This window comes from Lissotriton helveticus, chromosome 11, assembly GCF_964261635.1.
Source record: "Lissotriton helveticus chromosome 11, aLisHel1.1, whole genome shotgun sequence".
Taxonomy (NCBI): Eukaryota; Metazoa; Chordata; class Amphibia; order Caudata; family Salamandridae; genus Lissotriton; species Lissotriton helveticus.
In genome coordinates, this window is record NC_136072.1 from 454991519 (window position 1) to 455011597 (window position 20079).

General features: G+C 44.4%; 1 protein-coding gene across 1 annotated transcript in view; it reads left to right on the forward strand.

Moving 5' to 3' along the window:
* Positions 1–20079, forward strand: part of LOC144790818 (E3 ubiquitin-protein ligase TRIM17-like) — a 537715-nt gene that overhangs the window by 41016 nt on the left and 476620 nt on the right. The window contains exon 3 of the mRNA XM_078665494.1: positions 18186–18260. Within this exon, the coding sequence (XP_078521620.1) occupies positions 18186–18260 (75 nt within the window). The remainder of the gene's footprint in view (positions 1–18185; positions 18261–20079) is intronic.

Below are 20079 nucleotides of genomic sequence, written 5' to 3' on the forward strand. Positions count from 1 at the left end.
AAAATGCCATGGGTAGCGATGGTCTTTTCAAACTTGGCGATTACTTCCCTGGCTGTGAGTGACGCCACGATTTCCACTACGGGGTATTTTGTGTAATCATCTATGATGACTAGCATGTGTCTCCCGTCGGGTAGATGACCAAAGTCGGCACTCACGTGTTCCCACGGCTTCCGCGGGCCGTCCTCGTGATGACCGGGGGTGGGCTATCTGGGGGTCCCGCTGCCTGGCACCATTGGCACTCTTTGACGGCTCGTTCCACCTGTGAGTCCATGTCCGGAAACCAGATCTTTGCCCGAAGTCTGCTCTTCGTTTTCACCACTCCCTGGTGCCCTCGATGAGCGAGGGTGATGGCTTGGTGGGTGAGGGTTGAAGGCATCACGATTCTGGGCCCTCTTAACACGCATCCCTGACTGTCCACTGACAGTTCTTCCTTAACTCTCAGGATCGCTTCCAACGCTTTTTTGGCCTGCGGCGTTCTCTTGCTCAGCGATGCTTGGAGTGTCTTCCAGTCATTGGTGCGTATTGCGTCTGAAACAAGTTGAGACTTCATCCTTTTTCGGGGCCTCAATGATCATGTCCAGGCTCATGGGAAAAGGCCTAGATCTCTCTACCGCGGCGTTCACATAGGCCTCGGTGTCCTCAGCATCTTCTTCTTCTCCGGTGGTGGCTGCTCGTGGGTGCCTGGAGAGGTAATCTGCCGGGTTGGTGGCTCCCGGTTTAAATTCTAGGTGATAGTCATATTCTTGTAATTGCAATATCCACTTTTCTATCCTGGGGGGTGGTTTGGACACCGATCCTCGGAATAAAGGGATCAGGGGCTTGTGGTCCGTTGAGACTGTGAAGGGGTGACCATACACATACACATGGAAGTGTCTGCACGCCCAGTGGATCGCTATGGCTTCTCTCTCGATTTGGGAGTACCTTTGTTCGGTCTCGGTCAAAGACCTGCTTGCATAGGCGATCGGTGCCCAGTCGTCTTCCCCCTGGCGTTGCGTTAGGACAGCACCTAGACCAAAAGGGCTGGCATCAACAGCAATGTTGGTCTGCTTGGATGGGTCAAAATAGGAGAGTGTTGTCTCTGCCGACAGGGCTGTCTTTGTGTTGTGAAATGCTTCGTTTTGCTCATCGCCCCACTGCCAGGGTGTGGTAGACTTCGTGAGCTCTCGGAGAGGTCGGGTGATGTTAGAGAGGTCTGGAATGAAACGACTGCAGAAGTTGACCATTCCTAGAAAACTCCTTACCTCGGAAATGTTCGTTGGGGCAGGGGCTGACTGCACATCCTTGACCTTGTCGGGGCCGGGCGCAATTCCTTTGTCTGAGAATGTGTATCCGAAGAAACTGATGGTATTTTGGAGGAATTGGCACTTCTCCCGGTGCAAGGTGAGGCCAGAGTCCTTAATTCTCTTCAGCACTCCTCTCAACCTCTGGTGGTGCTCTTCCACGGACTGGGCATATATGAGCAGGTCGTCACTGACGTTTAGAACACCCGGAAGTCCGCTGAGTACTTCTCGGATTGTATTTTGGAAAACTTCCGCAGCACTGGATATGCCAAAGTTGAGGCGGCGATAACGCCGTAGGCCCACATGGGTGGAGAAAGTGGTGATATACCTGGAGTCGGGGTGCAGGGGGTAGCTGGTGGTAGCCGGAGCGGAGATCCATCTTGGAGAACCACTTGGCCCCGTTCAGTTCACCTAAAATGTCGTCGACAGTGGGTGTCAGGTGGCGTTCCCGCTTGACTGCTGCATTGGGTAGGCGCATGTCTACACATATGCGGACCTGCCCCGGCTGCTTGGGTTTTCTCGCTACCACGATCGGTGATACCCAGGGTGTGGGCCCGTCGACTTTCTCAATTATGCCTTGTCTTTCTAGACTTTCAAGCTCTTCTTATACCTTTTTCCGGAGGTGAAAGGCTATCCTCCGGTGTCTGAGGGCTACTGGCTGAATGGACGGGTCAATGTGCAACGACACTTCTTTCCCCTTGAGGCACCCGATGCCTCGGAACGTGTCCTCGAATTCTTCGAGAATGGCGTCTAGTTCGTCCTCCAACACTGCCATGGCATAGAAGATAAGTTGGAGTTCTTCGGCCGCCCATCCACCGAGTAGCATGCCACTCCCTTCCTTCGTCACGTAAATGGTGGCGGGGATTTGCTTGTCTTGGTGACAGATTTCGGTCTGGAAGCACCCAATGAGTGGTATCTGGGTTTTCTGTCCATAGGCAAACACTCGGATTTTCGCCATCTTCAATGTCGGCTTGTCTCGTAGTTGATTGTACACGTCAGCCGCCATAAGTTTTATTGATGCCCCCGTGTCTCTATGGTGGCTCTCACCTCTTGTTGGTTCACTCTTATCCGACACTTTGGGAGTTGTCTCTTCTTCCTGGCAGGCTGGTTGATGGCAAAGACATAGTGGACGGGATAGTCATGGGAGTCGTCGTCCATGTCCTCGCTTTCCGGGCTGTCTCTAATGGCGTGTGCTGCTTCCGTTTTCTGTTTCGCAGATCTACACACTGAGGCAAAGTGATTTATTCGCCCACATGCGCCACACTTCTTTCCATATGCTGGGCATTCTTTCGCACGGTGTGGTGTGCCTCCGCAGTACCCGCAGTCTTTTCGACGTTCTTGTGGCTTTTTCCCTCCGAATGGCCGTTGTTTAGGTCGGACGACATTCACCTGCTCTGCCACATTGACCTGTTCGACTTTCACTGGCCTATGCAAGGCCGCCTCCATGTGCGACGCTCTCGCTCGCGACAGCTCCTTTGATCGGCCTAGTTTCAGGATATCGGCTAATGGTTTCCCATCTTCCTGGAGGATTTTGACACGCAGGTCGGACGAATAGCAGTTCTGGATGATTTGGCCGCGTATCTCCTCTTGCTCATCCCTGAATCCACATGTACTGGCGAGTTCTCTCAATCTCCCGTGAAAAGCATCAAGGGATTCATCAGCCTCCTGCCGGGCCTGACGGAAGATGAACCTTTCGTAGTCCTTGCTGGCATCGGCTCAAAGTACGCATTGAACGCATTTAGAAGGGTGACATACGGGTGTGGCGTGGCCTCCGTCAGTGTCTTGTAAATTCTGTGAATGTCCTTACCTCCGAGGTGAAGGAGGAGTGCTCTGCGTCGTTCCCTCGCCGTTCCTGCACCTTCGAAGTATAACTGTAGACGCTCCGTCCAGTCTTTCCATCTCGGCGCCAGGGACGCGGGTGCTCCGTCCACCACGAATGGCTCAATTGGAGGGATGGTCGTCATCTTGGCGCCGTGACCACTAGTCCAGCCAGAGGTGCGACCAGGAAGAATGGCCGGGGCCAGGTAAGATCTCTGTACAGGAGTCCTGGGGAACGTGTGACTGTTGAGGAGGCAGCAGCGACTGCGGCGCCGGGCGGGGCGTGTCACACAGCCGTGGCGCCAATGGGCACGTGTCGCGGCCTAGCGACTCCACGTGCTTGCCCACTATGCTGGCGCAGATTCCCCCATGTGATCGGTAGGGGTCAGAAGAAGGCAGGGCGGTGGCCTCACAGTGCCTGCGACGCAGTGCTTGGTGGCTTCGTCGAGTCACACTTGCAGGGTAGTGGACCTGGCCTCATCTGGGCCTACTGGGGTCGAGGGCCTGAGCACAGCCGTCTCGGCGCTCCACAATGCAGGGTCGGAGCGTCAGGAGATGCACAGCATGGGGTCTTTAGGATCCTCGTCGCCATTGTCAGGTCCAGAGACCTGGGTAGCGCGCACGTGCAAGGCGCGCTGCGCAGGAACACACACCGACACTTGTTGTGGTCTGATGCGTGGTCCCGACTAACTCGGGGACACGCCTTCTCTTTATTTATATCACGTACGCGGCGCTGTGCGCCACCGCGTATGCGCACGCCTGCGTGCGCTGAGCAACTAGACCGCAACCGTGCGGTCTCAACATTACAGTGCCGTATTGTGGCCACCCATCCTTAGCTAAAACTCATACCGTTTGCAGTAAAATGGGCCATCTACTTGGACCCAGGCATGCTTGATGCAGAGATTGGGCTGAGTTTTGAGATATATCAGCTCCTCACGGGAATATGCTATCCTGTGGCTGCTTAAAGGAGCAGAGTGCCTGGCGATGTACAGATGCAAACAGGCTTGCCTTTGGTGCGATAGCATCGCGTCTGTGCTGCTGCATGGAGAAAATAGCCGGGGGCTCAACTGGCTCTTCCCGGGCTTGCGTCTGATTGGTCAATGTCAACCAATCAGCACGAAGCACGTCCAAAGCAGGAAGCAGAGGGGAAGTTTTAAGAATTAAAACACTGTAGAGCTTAAGCAGCAGTGAAAGCACACACTAGTAAAAAAACGGTAATTCCCCAAGTTTCAAACCTTTCTCCTCCCAACACAAATACCGTCTGGAACAGGAGCGCGTCCACCCGGTGGCGTGCTTAAAATAGCGGGGGGCTCAACTGGCTCCTCCTGGGCTTGCGTCTGATTGGTCAAGGCCAGTGATTAATTTGTAAAATAATAAGTGCCAGGGCTTAAAGTTTGGTACAGAAGCCTGCAACAGTGCTATTAATGGTCTGTGTGCTGAATATAAAGGCTGTGTAGGCAGGATTCCACTTCATGATTCTTTAATCCACCACCATCCACTTTCTGCCTCTTTATCTTAGTGCTGCAGTTTCTCTTTCTTCCCAACTTTTTCCTTCTGTGACTATTTTTGCCTTTCTCCTTTTTCCTCCATTTTGTGTTTTTCCCGCTCTTGCTTTGGATCAAAGTTTGTTTAGGAAAAACAAGTGCCATATGCCCGGAAATGAATGCCGGTGGGCAGGGTTAGATTGGGATAAAAAATCGGGACAGGCACGCAAAAAAAAAAAGTGGCCCACATTTGCATATTCACTTTCTACAAAACACTGCTTCGGCAAAGTTTTATTAAAAGAACAGAGGCATGTTTTCTTAACTTTCCTTAGATGAAAAAAAAATGTACGGATTACAGTTCACACTGGTGAAAAACACCTGAAAACAGGCCCCTTGCCTCTCCTCAGTATGAATACATTAATTGGACGGCCCAGTGAGAAAAAGGGAGTGGGAGTGACACCTCTGCCCGTTGATAAAAGTGAGCTAATGGATGCCCATCCGCCTCCAGAAAGGCCACTTAGGCACCCACTGGGCCGCTGGCAACATCTGAACACACCAGACATAGCCCAAATCCGCTCCCCAGGCTTCCCAAAAAAGCAACCCACAGCTGGAACGCGGATACCGGTCCCTCAGCCATATCCCGCGTGCCCGCCTTACCTATCCGACCCTGCCAGTTGGCCTTCAACTACCTGCCCAGATAAAGCACTGCGCCAGTCAGTAAGGCCCTTTTCAACTCCGGTAAAATCCTATTTAATAGTAAAACCGTTGGAGCCGGAAAGCCAGTGATTTTAAGCACCTCTCTGTAGATTTGTCCTTGCTTAAGCTCCACTGAGTTCACTGCACTCTCGAACACCTGTAAGTAGAAAGCATGGGAATTCCAACTATTATTTGAGGCCCAGTTACTCTGACGCCACCCCCATACAGAAATTACAGAAAGAAATTGGTGTTTAAATAAAGTGCACTTTACTGGATGCCGCACGCTGCAAGGAAACACCAGACTTGCAAATGTCAACGAGTGAAGAGGAACGGATATGTGCATTTATATGTAAGTGTACACAATTCGAAATATCACATTGTAGGAAGATGCGAAGGTCAGCAGGGAAGCTGCGCAAGAGCTTGCATATAAGATGTGTAGCAGTGCTTAATTTATAAAAAGAATAAGTGCCAGGGCTCTCGTCAGGAGGCCACTGAAGCTTGCACCACACATTGCCCCTGCTATGCTGCCAATGACACCACAGCACAACTACTAACCATCACACTCCTACAAGTGTAACAATTTGGACTAATTTAGGCCCCCGAACCTAAAAGAATGGCTTGGGCGGCAGGTAATAGTAATTTTTAATGTATATTGAATTAATAATTAACTGTTGTTGTGGTCATCTATTAATTAGCCAGACAGCACCACCTTGTGGCAGACTGTCACATGTGCTGTTGTTAACAATTAAGTGCCGGTGCCGAGCGCTGGAAACAAAATGCTCAAATTAACTCCTTCTGTGTAGGTGCGCAGTAGGGCCACACAATAGTAGGGCTCACTCCCATGTGGTCCTCTGAGAGGGACCCTTTAACAGCAGCAGTTATACAGGCCTGCAAGGGACGTTTCGCTCACTCTTCCCAAACGTGTGTGGTTTATGCAACCCTACATTTAGAATTTCCCAAAAGGTACAAGTTTGCAAGTATTATCCTCATTTGTAATGTTTCTCTTGCCATTTTTTCACCTTCTTCTACATACAAACACTTTGTATACATTGTGTAAAGTGTGCACCATCTGGACAGGCACCCAAACCATCAATTGTACACCATGTGGCACATGCTGGGATCCGATGGGCCCTTCTCCACCACCCACTTAATAAGGCTGTGCCATTGCATTCCCATCTTTACAATAAAGCCAACGAATCAAAGTACAAATTCTGGCCCTGCTAGATGCAGTGCTGACCCAATCAAGGGTTAAAGGCAGTAATGTGTCCACACACTCGCACCTCTGTTCCCACTGTCTGAAAAGAGCTTTGTGGAGCCTAAAACACAAAAAAATATATGAAATAAATAGGTTTCAGTTACAACATAGCTGCCAGGTGGCCTGAGGCATGTGCGCCACTATCAGTCAGTCCTAGCTTATTAGCAAAGCAGGTTGCAGTCTGGGCTCCCAAATCCTAATAGCTAAAGTGTGGTTTGCTAATAAGTCGGACTGCCTGAAGGTTTGACACATGAGAAGGTGCCTCCGTGTAACAATAGCAAAATACATGCATGCGTTGCACATCTTTTCACTCTTGTGGATTGTGTGTAATGTTTGCAAATAAATAAAGTGATTTTTTTTCCAGTTTTAATTCCGCTTTAGCCCTAGGAAAAATAATTGTCAAATTAGCACTAGTGCATCTCTTTCAGGAGTGGAGTTGGTAAATCTCTGGACTACTTAAAAGTAATCTTTATATATAAAAACGAATGTATGTCTGTCTGTCTGTTTGTCCTTTATGCATTACTACACCATTCATATCCGATCGCCATGAAACTTTGGGAAGTTGTTGAGTACACTCCCGCGAAGGTTTCTGGCATAACATTTTTTGAAATATCGGCCCCCCAGGGCCCTCGTAGTCTTTCGAATACTGATGTACGCACCAGACAGAAAAACAACAAATCGTGTATCCACAAGCACTCGAATAAATAAATAGAATTAAAACACCATTCATCCGATCGCCATGAAACTTTGGGAAGTTGTTGAGTGCACTCCTGCAAAGGTTTCTGGTATAAACTTTTTTTAAATGTCGGCCCCCCCCAGGGCCCTCATAATCTTTTGAGTACTGATGTACACACAAGACGGAAAAACAAAGAATCGTGTATCCACAAGCACTCAAATAAATAAATAGAATTAAAACAGCATTCATCCGATCGCCAGGAAACTTTGGGAAGTTGTTGAGTACATTCCCGCGAAGATCTCTGGTATAAAAAAGTTTTAAATATCAGCCCCCCAGGGCCCTCATAATCTTTCGAATACTGATGTACGCACCAGACGAAAAAGCAACAAATCGTGTATCCCCAAGCACTCGAATAAATAAATAGAATTAAAACAGCATTCATCCGATCGCCAGGAAACTTTGGGAAGTTGTTGAGTACACTCCCGCAAAGGTTTATGGCATAACATTTTTTTAAATATCGTCCCCCCCAGGGCCCTCATAATCTTTCGAATACTGATGTACGCACCAGACGTAAACACTAAAAATAGTGTATCCACACGCACTCAAATAAATAGAATTAAAACGACACTTTGAAATGTTTTCCAAATTAAAATGAATATGTTTCAATAAAAATGACACAATGTAAATTGAATGTTATCATAACGAGTTTCCTTGAATTTCCTTTCTTCGGAGATCGCAGCAACGCGCGACGGGTAAGCTAGTCTTGTAATAATATTCACTGATGCTTACTCCACCTCGACAAATTTCCGTCTTAAAATATCTGCTGCCTGAAACCAGAGCTTCCATAAATAAATAAAAAATAACCTCTCTAACAGAAGTGTACTCACGGTCCCAACACACAAGGATTTGGTAATCCCAGGATAGCTCCTCAAAATAACATACTCAAGTCAAGCCTATATAGAAATGCTTAATCTGAGAGCAATGCTAAGAATGATAAAGACCAGACGGCACACTAGATATGGCTGTATCAAAGGAGGCCTAGGAGCATAGGACATTCACCATCTAGTGACACATAGATGTGCTTGAAGACAAGCAGATGATATTCCTATATGTATCTACAGTGGGAATACCCTTATATTCCGCTGAAGAGTAAGTCTACCTATCCCACGAGTGGACCTAACCTACCTCCAAAAGGAACAGGAATCTTAGCCAAGTTGTGAGACATGACAATAGCAGTCATCCAGCACTGTGAGTAGAAATTGTCAGCTTCTGATCCATTCAACCCTTACCAAAGGTGATAAATAAGACATCAAATATTCACAATGGATCTATGTGTGATAGATACAGCGGTACACCCCACATCCATGACTTCTGCAGGGAATAATGACCTAGCCCAAATAACTCAAAGTAGGAAGTACAATATCCTGAAAAAAATTAAATTGAGTGATATTTTTGGACCTAACAGCAAAAGAAAGGGATTAAATATGCAAGGAAAAGTAGTGGTAGGCCTCATTGTTCTACCATAAATGAAGGCAAACAGTAAAATGGCTTTACCCTGGCTTTAAAACTTTTCAGTTTCAAAGAAACACTTTACAAAGGTTTAATGGGCACATTTGAAATGTTCTGGAGAGCCATGGGGAGATCCAAAGAGAACGTTATAGGTTTAAATCTAGGTTGCACCAGATCATACCCCTGAAGTAACTTACAGGTATAAGCAATAATTGAAGCCAGAACTCCACTAGCTCTCAGAAGACCTGACTAGCAGTCCACGAAATCCACAGAGAAAGGAGCCATCTCCAATAGAAAGCCATGCCTTGAAACACCAAGAATTATAATTCCTTACAGCTAATAAGGCTAACGTATGAGAGAAGCACCAGGGGCAGAAGGAATGCAAGTGCATGACATATGCCTTCAGAATGGAAGTATTTATTGACATTCGAAAAGGGCCAGTCACTCCATTGGACATCTCTAATTTGAACAGCCCACTTCATTCAACTTCCAAGCCATTAGTTTCAGCCAACACATCTATTGCGTACTTAGAAATTACAGAGGGGAGAGAGCAACAACGAAAGAGACCATTTTGACTGACTAAAAGAAGAAACAGAAAGCCACCCTGCCCAATCCACCACCAGCAATCCACAGAATCTTGGATAACAAGCAGAAAAAGGCTTGGTAATTGCTTAGTGATTCCCCCATCTAGGGGCTCAAACTTGAAATGCCCAGAATTTGGGTAGGAAAATAGCTGCCAGAACTGATATATCTGGCCTGGTATTATGATGGCAATTGCATTTATATAGCACCTACTACCCCATATAAGGTGTACTTCTCCCTCTAGACTCCAGGAAATTCACAAGGAGGCCCTTGGGACCGACTTATCTCTTCATCCACTCACGCTTTTAACTATGGTCAAGACCAGTGGAGGATGAGGATGAAGGTTCATACCCCAGAAAGATAATTTGGTTCAAATCATTATAAGAGAAAATGCACCAGAAAGCTTGTGCCAAGAATTGGCAGGATGTAACTCGAAGAACCTGGATTCTAATAGCACATGTTGGAACATGGTTTTCAGGTACCATCTGACCAAAGGCTCCACAAACAAGCAGGAGGCAATGCTTTTGAAAACGAGGTGATACATGGAAGTGAGAAGGAGAGAGATCTATTCAGTAGTACAGCAAGCATAGCATAAAATCCAACTGACAGAAACAGAAAAATGATTTAATAAGTACAAACAAGACAAGGGAAAGACTGTTAAGACCAAGGCATTATACCAAATATCCACGTGAAACTACAGTTCTAAGTAGATAATAGCCACTTGGCAAGTGAGGGATCTTCTCTGTTAGAACTTCAATGTCATCACTGTTTCAGGCGGTAGGAACGTCCTCCATACGTCTAGTCAAAAGGGCTCTGAATAATTCCCTCTGCAGGCAGGGGAAGAGCCCCCATTTCTGTGTCAACACCATTCACTCAAAGGAACAAAGGACAGAATATGCTTGAGATGTGTGCAACTAGGCCAGGCAAAGAGATGAATGAACAGATGCATGAACTAGCCTTTCTTCCAGATATGGGTAAACCTAAATTTCGCTGGAGTCCGAGAGGCCCATCAGAAAAGACAACACTTTTCCAGAAGAACCCCCATATCAGTTTTCCACTCAAAGGGCAAAAGTCAAAACTGGAATTGTTTTTTGGGTCTGCAAATCAAAGGACTCACTACTAAAGAGGTAGACTTCTGATGTGGAAGCAAGTGGCATTCAGTTAGATGGAAGAAAAGAAGCCTCCAGGCTTGACCAGAGGAATAAACTATTGAAGAAACTGTCAAAAGAAAGGAGATGGTCTTCAAGAAGAGTTTGACTTTCTTCTAAACTGTGCTGGCTCACAATATCACCCTGGATTGAGTTAACGAAACAGGATATTAAAAAAGCACAAGTCCCACTCTTCTTTGGGAACAGGAATGATCAGGGTTCTTCAGTAGATCTGCAATCCCCTTCTAAATTGCAAGACTCTTTTGAGAATCTTTAATCCAGAGTTCTTGTGCAGAAAATAATAAAGAGGGGTGTGATAGAACTCAAGTGTAAAAGCTTTGTAGACCATGCCAAACATCCAATCATTGCAAACAATATTTTGATAGACCTTGATAAAAGCAAAGAGATGACCTCACACATGCAAGAGAGGTCTCACCATTCTTGTCAGAAAAAGACTCAGATAATTATTGTAAGAAATTGGGTTACTGGTTCATGGCTTGAAACCGTACTCAAACAGCAACCACAATGCTTGTCAGGGTGAAGGCCCAAGCAAAGCTCAAATTAACCTGCGCTCAACTCTCTGGTAGCGTGGCACAGAGGAGTCAGACCTAACTCGGAGACAATGTGTAAAGTAGTTATGCAACAATTTACACAGTAATAAAGTGAAAACACCACACAAGAAAAATTCCACACCAACGTAGAAAGATAGAGTATATTTTAATTAATAAATGAAGACCAAAACAACACAAATCCAATCGGCAGTACTGAGATTTGCAAGTTTAAAGATTTCTGTGAAAATAGCACTAGAAAGCACAAAGCGACAACTATGGTTAACTAGTTGCGTAGGACCAGGACATATTCACAAGGTCAGGCCGACTTCGAAAAAGCACAGGCCTGCTACACGGACCCACTTAGGCCTGCTGAAGACAGTACCTTAATCCTGGTTGCAAGGGATCCAGAGTGTTTGGAGGATGCATCGTACAGCAGATGCGATGTAAGGTCCAGGTGAGGAGATGCGTTGTGCAGCCACAGTTCCTGGGATCCGCAAAGTGTGATGCAATGTCCTTGTTTGGAGATGTATTGTGCAACAGTGGTGCCACTGGCTGCAATGGCCAATGCACTGTCCTTGCCTGGAGGTCCGTTGTGCAGCTGTGCAGCACCAGTTCTGAAGGGCTGCAATGGTGATGCAAAGTTCTTACATTGGGGAAGTTTGCACAGCAGAGCCAATGCATTGTTTCAGAGGGCGATGCTTCAAACAGCATAGGCAATGCGCCTGTTCTGTGGGAGATGCACCGCACTGTGGATGAGATGCGTCATTTTTGCTGAGTCCAACAATGGGCTGGCAGAACACCTACAGGCTCACTTCCAAGGGTCCAGGATTGGTGTGGCACCTTCTGGGACGGACAGGTGTCTGAGGCCATGTGCTGGTACAAGGTTGTTAGAAACCTGTTCTGTCCCTGAAGATTCTGATCAGACGGCCAACTAGCCACTGGAATTACTCTGGGGTCCTTGGTTTAGAGATGCAGTTCCAGTCCTTCTCACCCAGGCAAGAGGGCAGTAGAGCAGCAGGTCAGCACATCAGGATAACAACCCTGGAGGGCAGCAGTCCAGCAGAGCAGCAGCCATTTCAGCCGCACAGTAGTCCTTCTTCCTGGCAGAGTCCACAGATCCAGAGGTGTTCTGAAGAGTTATGTCTAAGGGTCCAATATTTAAACCTGTTGCTCATTTTGAAGTAGAGGAAGCCTCTAGAGGTGTTGACCGCCCTGAGGTGCAAGGCATCCCCTTCCTTTCTGTCATGGCACAAGCTTGTCTGGGATCACAAAAGACCAGTGTTAAACCATTTTGAGAGTGCTCAGGCAGAGCCTTTGTGAAGTGCTGGTGTGGTAGGTAACAGTTCCTCCCCCTCCTTAACTCAGAGTGACCCATCCTGCCAACACCTATCTTACCTCTATCTCACTGCCAGGGAGCAATACTCAAAGACTAACTGCTAGCTATAACTAATCATGTGACCTAGTAATAGGCTGCAGGCACCACATGGTTAGGACAAGAAAATGGCAACTTTCTAAAAGTTAAGATTCACAAGATGGGCACATCACTGGCGCACCCTTCTGTTGCACTGCAGAATGGGGAATATCCCCTGCAGTAAATCGGTTCCTCCTAAGTTAACTAAATTTAACACTGTATGCCAAAACATTTTTTCAACACTTTGTCAGTCTTCTCACTTATTTCATCACCACGGAGACCGGATGGTTGTACCTGAATACTTTATTAATCAGTTTCAAATGCTTGCTGTGCCCATCCAGGCTTTCAACAATAGCACATGAGGTCACCAAATTACAGAGTAGGCTCATTGAAATCTTGCCCAGTGCTTTTCGAGCCGGACAGCTCTTTGTCAGGCGTCACTGAAACAGATGAAAAACAGCTCAACTTTATGTTCAGTGCAAACTTACAAATGTAAAATAAAATACTTCATCACCCACTCCCTACACCCTAATACCGCCTTTCTCCCTTCCATGCTTGCACTCTAAACAACACTAGTATGCTCAAACCACCTTGAATGTGCTCAAACCAATGTGAAAACTCCCTATACATATTCAATCCCTCCAAACCAAAAGTGCGGAAATAAATAAAATAATATAAATAATATAAAATAGTGCTGATCAAAAGGAACTCAAAACGGACCCCTCTTAATTTACAACCTCACCACCCATTAACTAAATGGCACGTCCCCTCCCTACTTATCAACGAAGAATCCCACAATATTAACCCATTAGCGCATTACCTCTTTAGAGCCTCTGATTAAAGATTTTTCACAACAATTGTTCACAAGATGAGCAGCGCAACCATGTGGCAGACTGTCCTTAGTGCGCTGTTGACAATTAAGTGCCGGTGCTGAGCACCAGAAATCAAATAAGTGCCAGTGCTGAGCACTGGAAACCTCCTACTCAAATTTAGCTCTGGTCAAGGCCACCCAAACAGTGCAAAGCACGTCCATAGCAGGAAGCAGAGGGAAAGATTTAAACATTAAAATCAGTATCTCCATGGAGATTTAGCAGCAGTGAAAGTACACACATGTAAAAAATGTCAATTCCCCAAGTTTCAAATCTATCTCCTCCCAACACAAATAACATCTGGAACAGGAGCGCGTCCACACTGTGGTGTGCATAAAATAGCTGGGTACTCAACTGGCTCCTCCTGGGCTTGCGTCTGATTGGTCAAGGCCACCCAATCAGTGCAAAGCACGTCCGTAGCAGGAAACAGAGGGGGAGTTTTAAAAATGAATAGCAGGGTCTCCTTAGATATTTAGCAGCAGTGAAAGTACACACAAGTACACACAAGTAAAAAACAGCAATTCCCCAAGTTTCTTATCTATCTCTTCCCAACACAATTAACATCTGGAACAGTACAAAAGTCGAATTAGTTGGGCAATGGGTCAGATTTCTAAGTCATGTTTAAAGCCTAGAGAGGTGCTTTGTTGGATTTTAAGTACCATTCTCACAGAGTTGTTCCCTGCCACTTCCAATGCGTCTAGTTTACCGTGACCCAGCATTTCTGCACTGTAGATACTTGCAGCAACTGCTTGGGCCCTCCATGCTTCAAGGATCAGATAGACTGGATGAGTAGAAGAATTATTTGCTCTGCGTTTCAGAAAGAGGGTGCTTATGGTAACTTGATTTACCCATGAATTTGTGCTAGACAGACAGAACGAGGTAATCAAATTCATGCACTCTTTCTAATCCGTTTCTTGTCAAGCAATATAGTTCCTTTAAAGCCGCTGTGCAGATGGATGGCCATGAATTTGGTTTTACTTTCATTTATCATAAGCCTTGGCCTAAGCAAAAGAGACTAAACTTGCTCAGGAGGGTCTCTAGGCCTTTGGGAGTCTTTGATATCAACAGCAAATCTTCTGCAAACAACAAGGCTGGAATCTTAGTCTTCCAAAGAACGGGGGAGTAGTTGCCGCAGGCCATCAAGTATTCTATGCATCCGTTGATAAACAACAAGAATAATGTAGGGGTAAGTACACAGCTCTGCCAGACTCCTTTATCATCCCAAAGTGGACCAATTGATTTTCCATTAGGGCCCCAATCGGACCTGAGCAAAATTATTGTAGTGAAGGCGTATGATGATGGTAAGAATGTGGTGAGGAAGCTTGATTTCGATAAGGATTCTCCACAGTCTATCTCTCGGGACCATGTCAAATGCCGCTTTGGGAGCTACAAAAGTGGCATATAGACTACCACCTGCCAAAACCACCTTTTTCCACCTAACGAGCTAGAACCTAAAAACCTGATCAACAGTACTGGTCCTGGGGCGGAAGCCAGTCTGAAATTGAGTGGGGATTTTGCTTTCTTCAATCCAGGCGAGCAAGCCGTCCAAAATAACTTTACAGAAACTTTTCTGACTTGAGTCAATAAGACTAATTGGCTGGAAATTCGCCAGATCGAGTTTTGATCCTTTCTTTTTTAATGGAAATAATCTCTGCCCCTTTCCATTCTCTGCCCCTTTCCATGACTTGGGAATATACGCACCAGCCAGAATTGCCTTAAAAATGTAGCTGAGGTATGGAACCCAGATGGTTAGTGCTGAGGAAAAGAGGTCTACTGGGATCGGTCAAGGCCTGGGGCCTTCTCTGTTTTCAGTGAAATTATGATAGGTTTGACCTCAATGTTGTTGAAGTGTCCAGTCTAAAAAAAAAGAATCTGTGTTAGGACGGGATGGTCGCACAATACTAACTTGAGATTGGCAGTCTTGTTTTGGGATTCATACTTTGTAAGTGGGTAGGAACAACTACATAAGGTTTTAAAGTGGGCAAAATGTGGGATTCTTGTTTCATCCTGGCGGATCCCTGGCAGATCCCTTTGCCATGTGCGTTAAAGGAAGTAGGAGTGTTGTTGTGAAGGCCTAGTGTGGCATTCACAGTGGTAGTGTGCGTTATTACATGTAACTGCATCATTTCTGTGAATAAGAGTAGGAATATCTTCAGAGATTAGGGTTCATATCTCATCCATGCCATACTTCTTTGGGGTTGCAGCTACCACCTCCTTAGAGAACACTAGAGGTCTCTTCTATATACATCTCCGGCCTGAGCTCCAACAAGGTGCATGACACCAGTAGGCCTAAAATATACAAGATGTACAGGACCAGGATCCATATTGGAGTCAGATAAATCAGAATCATAACCTGAAAATACACTATCCTCTTCGGATGAGCAGTGATCTTTATAAAATTTGTGCATTGTTACGACCCTACCGTGACCCTCAATTTTCAACTTGGGGGTGGCAGAATTGGAAGATTAAAAAAAAATCTGATGGTTGAAGGACACTAAGCAATCTCCTAAGTTCAAGGACAACAGGACCTAGCCCAGGAACAATACCTTCGGATGTAAAGGCATCAAACTTCTAAGCGTTTCTCTTCTGCAGGCACTACTTCTATGGTCCTTCTTTCCAGCAAAGTATTCTTTTACATGATTGTTAACCTGATTTTGAGCTGTGCTCAAAACATACACCTAAAAGTTGTGAAAATATGTAGCTAGAAAGTACAGGGCACCACTGGGGATTACATAATTCTGAGGAGCAGTAATACTGTATGATTTACTTTTACAAATTTGAGAAACCTTCCAGGTTATGCTTGGAGGATTCCGTCCTCAGTAAAGGCAATCGCATTATAAGTTAGCTTTCAAAAATGGATGTAGTAGCATTGATGTCCAGGTTATTCCTCACTTGATAAGGGGCCATAGTGGGATCAGCCTTTGGTAATACTAATACAGGGTTTTACTAATATCCCTAGAACCAGTAAAACCATGCCTGACATTGCCACCAACTTCTACCAGTCTACTCATATTGAGTACCAATGACATCTACTGCATGCAATAGTTAATCATTCACTGCTTTTGTGTTCCCTCTTTTCTTTATCTTGTCACCTTTCACCTGTTTTTGACCCACTGTGTCAGTCGAGTAGGATATGAAGCTTAAGAATTCACTGGAAAAAAACAAGCTAAATAATGTATAGGTAATATTGTATGCTCTAAACCCTTTATTTTGTTATTGATCACAAATGAAGAGGAAAGACAACAGAAATGTGTATTATTTCGGAGCACACGAGACATGCCAGACATAGTAATCAAAAGTGCATATGAAAAAAGATCCACTGGGTATTTACATGCATCAAAAAACTTACATTTATTGAAGTTGATGAGCGAGGGCTTTAAAGCAAGGCAGTATTTACATTGAACAGTATGCACTTATGCAGCTGTAATTTCCTCATACAACCTTGATCATATTTTGACAGGAAACACTGCCTTTGGCAAAGGTCACTATCAAAATGTTAGATTATGTTGTTATCCTTTGTAAAGTGCATTGACTGAAACTTGGATTAACCTCACAAAGATGACCTACAAGTAGCTGAGAATGCATTCCTGAAGCGCTTATTAGGCAGTCCTCACGGTACTTCTAATATAGTGGTACATGAAGAATTGGGGGTGCCTTACCTAAGTGACATATTGGCTCTCCGCCCTCTAACTTTCTGGTAGAAAATTTGGCTGAGTGAAGGATCATCATTGAGTCAACTGATATTGAAAGAGTGTATCACCCTTGATCTTGCCCTCCACATACCTTGGCTCAGATATATTAAGAGTACATTTGAAAGCTTAGGAAGAGCTGAACTGTACACCAATCCCAAATCAGTAACCAAAAAGGATGTGGGGTTGATAAGAGAGTCTTTTAGCAGTCTATGGAAACTAGAGAGGGATGAGCTGGAATTGAGGAAACCTAGTGTCTGTAAATCTTTAATGTTGAAAACAACACCATCCTCCGAGCCATATCTCCTGGGGTCTTTCAGCATTTATGAACGGTTTTTATTGACCAGGTTTCACCTGTTTTAAAAAAATGTTTTGCTGGCCATGCCAAGGGGGAGGAGAAGAAGTCAGTTGCTAGCACCCTGTGGCTGCGACGGTGAATCTTCACAGGATCTGCTACACTTCATATTATTTTGCAAATTCTGTGAAGTCCCCAGGAAAACTTTCATTGCCCCTATTTTATACGGGAATGAATTTTAAGCAGGCTCATCCAGCTCTTATCTATCTACATGAAGAATGTATTATTTTTGTTCTTAGCTTCCTGAAATTTGCGGTGAAGGCCAGGGCTTGCCTTGATTAAATGTCAGTAATGGTCAGGGTTTACTTTTACTCTAACGATATATTTATATATTAGAAATATCCTTGGGACCTATCCTTTTAACTGTTTAAACATTTAATCGAGGGTCAAGGGAATATGTATTTAACTTTGTACCTCAGGTGTTGGATTATTATAGACTCTTCTGGAATCTAGTTTAATGTTGTCGAAATGTGTTACTATTTTATGAATTTTTTTTTTTAATCGATAACTTTTATGGTTTTATATGCTGAAACCGAATAAAGTTTACTGGTTGATCGCACCTCACATGCCAGAGTCTGAGTTGTCCTGATATGATATGTTCTTGTTATTTTCTTCTGGCCTTCTCTTCCTGGGCAGATATGTTATCAGCCTAGAAGATGCTTAAGCATCTTATAACTCACTGAAAATGGCACAATTTTTGTTGCTGGATGCGTAGCTATTTATGCGTGGTGTAACTTAATGGCAAGTGCTGTTTGGGAGCAAGGTGATATAACACAGCCATGTACTGTTTGAGTTCTGCATCATTTGCATTAATGGCATTTAGCACATTGGTTATGAGAAACACATTGTTTATTGTTCCTAGGATGTTCTTGAAAGTCATGGGGAAAGGCTGAAGAAGATGCTGTCGGAAAATGAACCAATACTCAAGGAGTTGGAGGTAGGTGAGATGGCTTTCTCTTTATGTGGGTAGCAGGAGGATGAGATTATGTCTTCTCCATTATTATCGAGAAGCTGGGTGAAAGCGGTATGCCAATAATACAAATAAAACATTAGATAAATCAACATGCATTTTATGATTCCATATGTTTAAGTAAGCACTTTAAGCAGACTCTGAATAAGATGTAGCCCTCTAGATTTGTAACAAGAGATATACTGATATTTTGGAAAAAGCTGTAAAAAACACATATCTTTCAATATATAGAGGATTCTAGTCATAATCTTTGTGTGATATCAAGTTTGCATGATTCTCATGTGAAAGTTCCAGGCCTATAAGTTCTAGACCTGTTCTAGAGTCACACTCCGATGGTTCTTTATCGCAGCATGAAGTCGTTAGGAAGACAATCATTTAGCCAATAAATCTCCTTGATACATAGTAACCCACAGAAAATTACTTAAGGTTAGTTGGTTTATTACAAAGCCAGAAAAAACTGAATATTGAGACACATCAACATGAGGGTATAGACATACAAAGGAATTAGCATAAAGCTAAGTCTATGCATCCAATTTAAGCAGCATAAGCAACACAATTAGTTCAAGAAGTAAAATGCAGAAAATCAGGGAGCATGCTTCCAAATTTGCCTGCATCGACTATTGACGAGTGAAAAGCATTATTTCTATCCCTATTCTACCACTAGAGGTGACATCCCTATATGTGTAATTTCAGGATAAAGGACAAAGGTGTCAGTGCGTGTAGTCTTCCTAAGAAGCCTCTCCACGATCAATGGGCCAAGTAGCATAAATCTACCATCGCAAAGACAGAGCTCGTAGGATGTGCTCTCTCCAGAGGCAAGAAAGAAGTGGCACACTATTCCTAGTTCCAACAACCAGTTAGCCACAGGTAGCACTCCCACGATGCATTTCGAGTCATGCTATCCACTCTGGATACAGTCCTGAATGTGTTTTTCCACGATGTCGACGGTGTACCTTTCTCGCAACAATTTGTCCTTGTTTCCCTGGCCTTCGCCTGTTTGAAGCATAACGACTTACCTTTATCGACTCAAGTCACACAATTGTAACTTCTTCCCTGCTTGCCTAACTAATAAAACAAAGACGTTATTCTGCCTAAAAGAGCTCCTCTTCACCTGCAACACAAAAGGGGAGAAAGAACAGATTCTACGACACACAGAAATTCAAATGGTTAATTCTAAAGTGAGATTTTTCAGGGACTTGCATTTCACGCCTATGAATTTCAGCTAACGTAAAAAGAAATCATGTAAGTGTTACAACTTCACATAACATTAAGGCAATTGCAAGTGATGCATTTTACTTACATATGAAATGACATAATTAATAAGTACCATTAATACATGAATGAATTGTCAGCTTCACAGCACTACTTCCTCTTGTTAATGCTCTCGGCTTCTTACATTCATTTTCTACGTTAATTCTTCATGCTACTTGTCACTGGCCTAAAATACGTCACGTATTCATATTAATACATTTCAGAATTCTAACACTTCACGTAAATATAACATTTATGTGGGTACACTCTACATGTGATTATGATGCACCACTACCAATGAAGTAGGATTTCCACTCTATCACATGCAAGTCTTTTATGATACACATGGTGCCCCTCTGCTCTTAAACTTGTAAATGTTTCTTTACTGGAAGCCCCACTTGAAAAAGCTTGACTACTTTTGGATGGAAACCTATTTGAAAGGACATTTTTGTACCATTTTTCTAAAAGCATAGGTGAAGATCAACACCAACTTTGTCACCTATTTAGTCATATTTATTTTTTGGGATGGTTGAGA